A 9,821-nucleotide genomic window follows, 5' to 3' on the forward strand; every position below is an offset into this window, starting at 1 on the left:
ATCCAATCTATGAAGTTGAATAATCCAATGAATGCGAACAAACGAACGATCCCATTGATGAATCCAGATGCAGACGAATAAACAATCGAATCGAAGGAACGAAGATGAAGTTATCGATCGAATCGATCCATGATTTGCGTTTATCAAAATCTAAGGGGCGGCTATTCTAGCAAGGTGATTATCAGTTATCTGACAGGGTAGATCCATCAAAGGAATCCAATCCAACTATCACTGGATTTAGGTAAGGTAATGGGGGGGTTTCTGGAGACGTTAGCTTTGACCTCTTCTGACATCTCGGGAGTTGGGGTGTCTGATAAATTTTGGGTTTGACCTATTCTGATATGTCAACATACACGACAAATTAGTCTAGATAGTTTAATATGGGCAAGAGAATCTGTCAAAATACAGGAATTCCGGTGAAGCCGAAGCCCACTTGGGTAATAGAGATTGGTGACAGATTATCCGGAAATAAACAAAAAGGATATACTGTAAAAGTCTCACATACTTTGTCCATTTCTGTTAGTATTGACTATTATATACATAAACGTATGTAGAAATCAGCTTATTGTACTCAATCTCGCTTTTCTTTAGCTTATGATCTTTTGATTAACAACTTCTTTCAGCGCACCCTGTAATCCTCCTCCTCTTCATTTTGGGATTTTGATCCTTTTGATCACACAATCTTAAAACCTAGTTACATATATATAAATCTTGGAGTTTTTTTGGGTTTAGTCATTCGATCAGAAATTAGAGCATACACGATTTTGATCTTGATTTTGGGTTTCAAATTTCTGGATTAATAATTTTAACACCTATATATATATGTATGTATGTATGTATCTTAGGTTTTTGACTATTTTGATCAACAATCAGCACATATATCTGTTTATTATTCCTTAAACAGATAACTAAATAACTTATTTTGAGTTTCCTCTATAATACACAGACACAGACACACACACACACACACACACACACACACACACACACACACACACCATTTTGAGCTATGGTGAATTTCTATGGAAGCTTAGAGAGCCAGCTTGTACCGGAATGGGGAGATGCATATTGTGACTATAAGCAACTGAAAAAAGACCTAGAGCATGTGAAGAGCAGTCATGGTAGTGATCAACAATCACAAGCAGATGGCCATAGCTTCAAACACATTCGGATGCCGTCATTCCAACACCTTCGAACCCTCACACGCCGTATGTCCAAAAGGCTCGTCAACTTCAATCTATCTGTGAAGGTACATTACATACATATATACATATACATATCATTACCAATAACATGCTGTGCATATATATATATATGCGTAAACATACACAGGAACATACATATTTACCATATATATGTGTGCATAAATGTTTATACAAATAAACAACGTATGTATACATAAACCCTAAAAACACTACCTGATTAGGGGTTCTGTGTTAATGTGTATACACACGAACATACATATTTACTATATATATGTGTTTGCATAAATGTTTATACAAATAAACAACATATGTATACATAAACCCTTAAAACACTACATGATTAGGGGTTCAGTGTTAATGCGCATACACATAAACATGCCATATACCAGGTATACATCAGATATACATTTATGAATCTATACATCTACCATGATTTAGGAATGGGATTGATTAACATTGTATCAAACATATCTAGTCGAGTACAAAATATCCACACTTTTGTCTGAGAGGGTGTACCTAGTATCTATTAATCAAGAACTTTAAGGTTTAGGTTTTGTATGTATATACATAAGTATATGATATACCATATTTTAGATGTATATATGCATGTAAATATGATGTGTCAATAATGTATTTAAATTTCAGATATTCAGTTCATATTCCAAAATGGGGTGATAATGTTTGTTCTTAGGTGCACTTGCAACAACCCAATGGAAGCTCTGGATTGGAACACGAGCTTGGATTGTATGAAACTGAGCTATTGATGCCGTGTGAAGACATTGAGGGGGATAAGATTTTCTTTGGAAGATTAGATGGGCAGCTCAACAAAGTGAATAAGTTTTACAAGGATAAAGAGGATGAATATCTTGACGTAGGGGAGAAGATCAAAGATCAGTTGATAAAGCTAGAAAAGATTAAAAAGGCACTGATTGATAAGCAAGACCTCATGAATCAAGATGGGGAGGATGCCGATTCATCAACATCCTACAGTTTAAGAGGTTGGTGGAATATATTTTGTCATTTATTAGGATTGATTGCATTACAGGGTAGCTAGCACTTTAAAAGCATATCAATTAACCTTAGGACTTAAATCTACCTCCAAATCATAGCTGTTGAGATCTAGTCGTCATTCGATGGAAGTTTAGCAACTTGTTTGTACCTTAAAGTATGCATATATCCTTGCAATGAGAGAATGGAGAACTCTAGATGAATCAATATAATGAAGAAGTGCACAACAGGATAGCTAGTCCTCTATATACTAGTTAAACCCTGGTCAATGTCTAGACTATAGCAGTCCGGACTGTGCAATTGTGAATGATGAAATAAAACTATCTTGGCCTAATTAAATTCTTTAATGTAATGTTACCTGCATGCTCTTAACACTTCCTATATGTCTTTCTTGGGTCAGCGAATGCTTATGAATTGGAAGAGCGGAATGATGCTGTCATTGTCAACATGGATCAATCGAATGTGCCGATAAGCAAAGATGAATCTGATCTCTGGAAAGTTTCTAAGGTCAAGCTCAGAACTGATTCTGAAATGACATCAAATATATTGTTTGGGCTGAATGTTCCTCGAGCTACTCCCACATTAGCACTTGCATCTGTTGCTCAAAAGATTGTCGATGATATCTCAAACCACATGAAGACCGATGATGCAAGTTCGAGAAGTAATCCCACGAGATTGGATAGAAAACGATTGCAATATGCTGAGAAGATGTTGCGTGATGCGTGCATGGAATTATATCGTGGGCTTAACTTATTGAAAAGTTTCAGGTTAGGTCCTTTGACATGAATAGCTTTAGACAACCAACGCTATTGCTCTCTTCACAATATCTTAATCAAATGCATTGATCTTGTAGCACCTTGAACTTCACAGCATTCTCCAAAATATTGAAGAAATATGACAAGGTTAGTAAACATCTAAACTTTGTGGATAGTGAATACATTATCATTTATGGCAGTGCATACAGTGCAAAGCTTTTCATTTTCGTTAATTTTTTCAGACTTCTGGGAGAGATGCCTCTTCATCATACATGAAAGTTGTGGACAAAGCTTATTTCCATTCCTCAGATAAGGTATAGTTATAGATAAACCCCCCCCCTCATAAGATTTGAACTTGCATCCATAACATGTATCATTATTGTATATCCAGTCCAAATCTTCGTATGACTCATATTCCGTTGTGATCATTAGGGCATGTGGATTTCTTTGGCATTTTTGCAAATGCAGAAAAATGTGTGGCATATGAAAATTTCTCCAAAATTCAACCTTCTTATGGTTTCATCTTGTATTTTCGTTTTTCTTATGCTAGCAGGCCTTAAGATTGATGGAAGAACTGGAAAAGAAATTCATAAAGCTTTTTGCAAATGGCGATCGCAAGAAGGGTATGGCAGTTTTAAAAGCTTTCCGACAGCCAGCATCTCACAAAGTAACCTTCTTTCTAGGTAAGTGCTCTTGAATAGAGATAATGACAAACATTTGGAGAAGGTTGTGTTATGTCTTTTAGTAACTTGTTTTCCTTGGACTCTCATATAGGTCTATTCACAGGGTTCTCCTTATCTTGTTTAATTGCCTTCTTTCTCCTGCTTGACGTGAAGTGGTTTCGAAAAGATGAGGTGCTTGATGAAGAAAAGGATTTGTATCTAACTGCGATGTTTCCACTCTTCAGGTTTGTACATTAATTTCGGTGGAACATATTTCTTTGAATTTATGGTAGAAAATCATTGGTTTGTTTGCAAGGCAGTAATTTCACATTAGCTACTTGAAATAACAAAAGCTCATGAGATCATGTTCTTGTTTACTCAGTTCAAGGTTCAAGGAACACTCATTTGCCACTCACTTTGATATTCTTTTCCACTATATCATTCGTGGCCATAACCCACCTCATCATGTTTGGATGGAACTTTTATGCATTGGAGAGAGAAAGATCAGTGCTTCCCTTTTCACTATCTTTGATTTTCTTTTACAGCATATTGTTTTTGATGATCATCCACCTCACCATGTTTGGATGGAACTTATATACTTGGAGAGAGAAGAAGATAAATTATTCATTCATCTTCGGATTCACCCCCGATGTAGAGATAAGATATCGAGAATTGCTGCTTATAGTCTCATGTCTCTCGGCCATAACCACAGGGGTTCTTCTTGGTCATTTTGTGATGTATGCAGATTGGACATCATCATTCTTAACTGTCATCATGCCCCTCTCTGTTTTATTGGTATGTCTCTCTTAATACAATTCTTAGGCATTTGAAACATCTCTTTTAATTTTCCATTATCAGAAAGTGCATCTCTTAAATTCTGCAACATCATTTTGAGAACATTTATCCTAATGTACCTGATTATCATTGGCTTCACATGTCAGAACCATCATTTTGATTGTTTTCTCCTGATATACCGCTTGCTTACATTCATACTGATTTTTAGGCTTCCGTATTGCTTCTTGTCTGCCCTCTGAATATATGCTACCGATCAACCCGAATGTTCCTTTTATCATGCTTTTGGCATAGTGTTTTGGCACCATTCTACAAAGTAAGTAATTTGGAAAATCAATCATTGCAATACTACTCAAGACTTTTTATTCACAGATTGCTAACTAGCCAATACTTCAACTTGGATCCTGTTTAGGTTGTCATGGCAGATTTCTTTCTCGCAGATCAGCTTACGAGCCAGGTATGTTCTATTAAGGCATCAATGTGTAGCAGTTGAGAAATTGTCTTTACGATATCTAGAAAACCTTTTATTAGGAGTCAATATGAAGGATGTTAGCTTGGATAAAATGATAGACTAGATTGGGTTTATGGATAATTATGGGTTGCCTTTTTGTTCTAGTGCTCTCCTCTATTCCAGTCAGAGACAGTCCTAGCTGTAGAATAGGATGGACCTAGAGCTTGTGTTGTTAATCTTCAGTAATAATTCTGATTTTACTTTCTTTCAGGTCTTCATGTTCAGAAATATAGAATATGTGCTTTGCTACAGCATTGTTGGCCATTTTAAAGAGGAAAACATTGCATCCTGTTCTGGAGATAGCGTGAAGTATCAAGTGATTGCATATATTGTCAGCTTGCTACCATATTGGTGGCGTTTCTTGCAGGTTGGAATATCTTTTCATCACAACTAAATAATGAATTGAATTTACTCATGTTAGGTTTCCATATTTGCTTCTCCTCCTACCTTAGACTCACAATTTTCTGAATGAAAATGTGTTTTCAAAGGAAAACTTAATCTCAGATTCACCAGTAACTGCATGCTGTTGTAATTTTAATGTTCCATTTCTGTGTACCAAAGGAAATCCTAATCTCACCAATGACTGCATATCAATGTGCTTCTTTCCATCTATATATATAAACAGAGACTCTGATTTCACATATATGCATGCATGCATGTATACATACATCCCAATGTACATCAAAAAGCAAAAACGATCCATATGAGCATCAAAAAGCAACATTATATTCACATATTCTTCTTACATATGTATACATACATACACATATGTGTGTGTAATATACATGTTTATGCATACATAACAAGAAACCCTAATCCTAGAATCACAAATGGATGCATGATATTGTGTTTCTTTTTTAAATACATGTACATACATACTACCTACATACTCATGTGTAAGTATGCATGCATCTACATATACCCATATATTCAAATTCAAATACATATATAGATGAGAAACACAAAACGCTAAATTATATATATGTATACATACATACACATATGTGTGTAATATACATGCATATACCTGTTTATACATACATAACAGGAAACCCTAATCCTAGAATCCCAAATGGATGCATGCCATTATGTTTCTTTTTTAAATACATGTACATACATACTACCTACATAATCATGTGTAAGTATGCATGCATCTACATATACCCATATATTCAAATTCAAATACATAAATAGATGAGAAACACAATACACTAAAATATATATAAAATGCACATGCTCATATGCAAGCATACATACACATCCACAAACATACACATGCATATGTGACATATGTTTGTATGGGTATAGACAAAAGGAAATCATCTAAATCTCAGGCATGCCAATGTGACAGTGTGTGAGGAGGTGGATAGACGAGCGTGACAAATCGCATATCACGAATGGCATGAAATACATTTCAGCGCTTGTCGCTGCAGGGGCATCTCTCACATTCTCCTTCAACAAGACAACATTGTGGATGTGGGTGTTTATTTTGGCCTCCACTTGGGCAACAGGGTTTAGTTTGTACTGGGATCTTTGTATTGATTGGGGTCTTCTCAATTGGAATTCAAAGAACTACTTGTTGAGGGATCAACTCATTCTTAAGAATAAGAATATTTACTTTGCATCCATGGTATGCACCATTACTCTATAACCTCATTTTATTTTGAGATAGATTTCCATCTTAAAGTGTTGTCATTTTGAGAGAGACCTAGAGATGAATCTTAAAAACCTTTACAAATAGAGAGGATTGTTTTCTATTGTTGATATGGCTTTGCAATAGGTGCTTAATGTGGTTTTGAGGTTTGCTTGGATGCAATCCGTCACGCAAATGGAGTTTTTGAATCTTGATCATCATTTAATTGATTTATTCTTTGCTTCGCTTGAGGTTGTCAGAAGAGGCCATTGGAATTTCTATAGGTAAGAAATTTTCATAAAACCAATGTATTCATTTTGTATAATAATCATATTTGATTCCTTTGGTATTTATACCAAAGCTTAGAATCCTTGAAATTGTGTAACAGGTTAGAAAATGAGCATCTCAACAATGTGGGAAAATTCAGAGCTACCAAGGCGATCCCCCTGCCGTTTGTCGACGATGATTAAATCATGCTTGTTTTCCTACATACATTGGATTGGAATTTGAAGCATCAAAGGAGAAAATGACTTACTTGATCGTAGGGTTTACTTTAGGATGACTGATGCTTTATCACATTGGAGACCCCTTCTTCAAGTTTGTTCAAGATTGGGCTTTAAATGATTTGTGGATCTTTTTATTGAAGGTTAGTGTGACTCTAGGGAACATTCATGAAATTGGAATCTTACCAGATGATTGAAGATTAATGATCACCTACATTTTGTATTATTTCTCTTATTTAATCTAATGGAAGGATTAACAATTTATCTTGCATGATAGAATTGTAATATTCAATTGATACCCTCATTTCTTTTAGAATTAACCCACATGTACTCATATCATAAGATTATAGAAAATCACAAAAAACCTATCTCATGATTAGTTATGTTTATGCACGTAACATAATCCCCTACTTCTGAAGATTGCACTCTTGCAAGGACTATTTGAGGGGAGTGTGTTCTTATGTGTTTTGCGAACTAGAATGGCCCAAAAACTTATGGCGTTAATTTAGTGTACTCGCATGTAGATAAAGTCTCGGAGCTTAGAAATACCTTCTTATGCTAGTTGGTGTAAATTTGTGCTTTTTCTTAAGGAGTTGGAACTTGTCTCATGGAATATCTAACATATTTTGCATATCTCGTAAGTAGTGTAGGCGGTGTATATCTCATCATGATGAATATTAACATCGATCGAGGCTTTTGGCTAAAATCATATGCCAATCTCAAAGGATTATCCAATGAATGTAACTCCAATGTTATTGTTTCCATAAGCTTGAAGCATATCCTCATTCATTTGATCACTTGTTTGATTAGTCCATCACACTAATGTCGGTCTATGGCATCCATATTCAAGGTAGTTTTTAGTTCCATAATGAACTTTGTCACTCTTTATATGCGTTGGTAACCTAACAGTGGTGGCATTTAATCACATAATCACTAATATCACGATGCCTCTTAGGCGAAAGGAAATGAGTAGATATGATAACAAGTATACAACATACTCCAAGATGCTTTAATGAGGTTACATCACCATATGTTTACAAAAGAATTATCATTTTAGCCTTACCTACATTTGGAACACAAACCTCTCTTGTCACCCGGTTGACCACTCCGGCTCAACCAGTCTGGATTCGGTCCACTAATCCAGAGAGAAGTTGGACTACATTTGAACTTAATAATTGTAAAAATTTTATTCAATGTTCCAAACTTCCTTTTCGTTCACTTGTTTCTTCTAAATCTTTAAGTGAGTATTCTAGTTCATTAATTTATTTGTGTGTAATTGATCCTGCGCTTCAATTTTATTATTTTAATATTGACGCCACACAATTACCACATTATGAACAACGATTACTCGACTCAATTTTAGACGATTTTCAAGACGTGTTTCCTAACGAATTGCCACTTACTTTACCACCAAAACGTAATGTGAACCGTCAAATTGAACTCATATCTGGTGCTGCTCTTGTGAGCATTCCACCTTACCAACTTAGTCGATTAAAAGAGGATGAGATCGCTAAACAACTTAAGGAATACTTGAGTATGGGCCACATTAGGTATAGTAAATCACCTTGGGGTGCGTCAGTTCTATTAGTTAAGAATAAGGAAGGTTCATGGCGAATGTGTATCAATGATCACCGTTTGAATAAAATGACAATTAAAAATGCATATCCGTTAGCTCGTGCTGATGATTTGATTGATCGTTTGCATGGGGCCCAATATTTTATGAAAATTGACTTACGAACAGGTTATCATCATATTCGCATTGCCGAGGATGATATTCCAAAAACCGCTTTTCGTACGCGCTATGGCCATTATGAGTTTTTAGTCATGCTTTTCTGGTTGACTAATGCTCCAGCCACATTCCAACAAGCAATGAATGACGTTTTCCTAGATCAACTCGGTGATTTTGTTGTCGTATTCTTGGATGACATTTTGATATATAGTCGTACCTTGCAAGATCATGTTCAACATGTTCGATTTGTTTTGCAAAAGTTGCGTGACAACTCTTTCTATGCAAAACATTCAAAATGTGATTTTTTCCAAAAATCTATTGCATACCTAAGTCATTTAATTATGGAAAATGGCGTTGAAATTGAATGTTCTCGTATTGAAAAGGTTAAACTTTGGCCCATTCCTCATAATATTCGTGAGCTGCGATCATTCTTAAGGTTTGTTGGATTTTTACGAAAATCAATTCGTAGTTATTCCAAATTGACTACGCCATTACCTGACCTTTTAAAAAGTCATCCACGTAAGTCTGTCAAACCAATTGCATGGAATGAACAACTTGACAAATCATTTGAGACACTCAAAAAGCATGTGTGTCAAGCTCCCACTCTTCTATTACCAGACCCTTCTAAGCCTTTCTCAATCGAAACCAATGCTAGTGATTATGCTATTGGTGTTGTTCTTTATCAAGGCGGTCACCCTATTGCTTTTGAAAGTAAGAAGCTTGATGCTGCTCAATCTCGGGATTTGGTTCAAGAGAAAGAGTTGTTTGCGGTAATGCATGCACTTAAAACATGGAGGCACTATCTCTATCATGAACATCGATTGTTCATCTATGACAATCTCTATGGAAATAAATTTATGGTTACAACATACCATCAATCATTGAAGTATTTTTGTGACCAACCATATCTTGTTGGTCGTAAAGGCAGTTGGGCTGACCTTATGCAAGATTTTGATTTTTCCATATGGTATCGCAAGGGTTCTATGAACACTGTTGCAGATGCTCTTAGTCGCATTAAAGAAG

General features: G+C 35.6%; 1 protein-coding gene across 1 annotated transcript; it reads left to right on the top strand.

Annotated features, from left to right (window-relative positions):
- Positions 1-947: 947 nt before the first annotated feature.
- Positions 948-7,338, top strand: LOC147863367 (phosphate transporter PHO1-like). Its single transcript, XM_087321288.1, has 14 exons — positions 948-1,249; positions 1,897-2,203; positions 2,614-2,980; positions 3,067-3,115; positions 3,211-3,282; positions 3,522-3,651; positions 3,743-3,875; positions 4,176-4,425; positions 4,634-4,738; positions 4,835-4,879; positions 5,145-5,300; positions 6,285-6,563; positions 6,714-6,850; positions 6,955-7,338. Exons 1-14 carry the CDS (start codon positions 1,010-1,012, stop codon positions 7,034-7,036), a joined length of 2,352 nt encoding a protein of 783 aa, XP_087177414.1. The 5' UTR covers positions 948-1,009; the 3' UTR covers positions 7,037-7,338.
- Positions 7,339-9,821: the final 2,483 nt, after the last annotated feature.

Source organism: Azolla caroliniana, unplaced genomic scaffold (assembly GCF_043228905.1).
Source record: "Azolla caroliniana isolate FFs.n. ecotype wild unplaced genomic scaffold, voAzoCaro1.0.p SCAF_6, whole genome shotgun sequence".
Taxonomy (NCBI): domain Eukaryota; kingdom Viridiplantae; phylum Streptophyta; class Polypodiopsida; order Salviniales; family Salviniaceae; genus Azolla; species Azolla caroliniana.

Coding starts and splice junctions, on each gene's coding strand:
- LOC147863367 (XM_087321288.1), top strand. CDS start 1,010: ATGGTGAATTTCTATGGAAGCTTAGAGAGCCAGCTTGTACCGGAATGG. Junction 3,876..4,175: donor GCGATGTTTCCACTCTTCAG/GTTTGTACATTA, acceptor TTTCTTTTACAG/CATATTGTTTTTGATGATCA. Junction 4,426..4,633: donor TGCCCCTCTCTGTTTTATTG/GTATGTCTCTCT, acceptor ACTGATTTTTAG/GCTTCCGTATTGCTTCTTGT.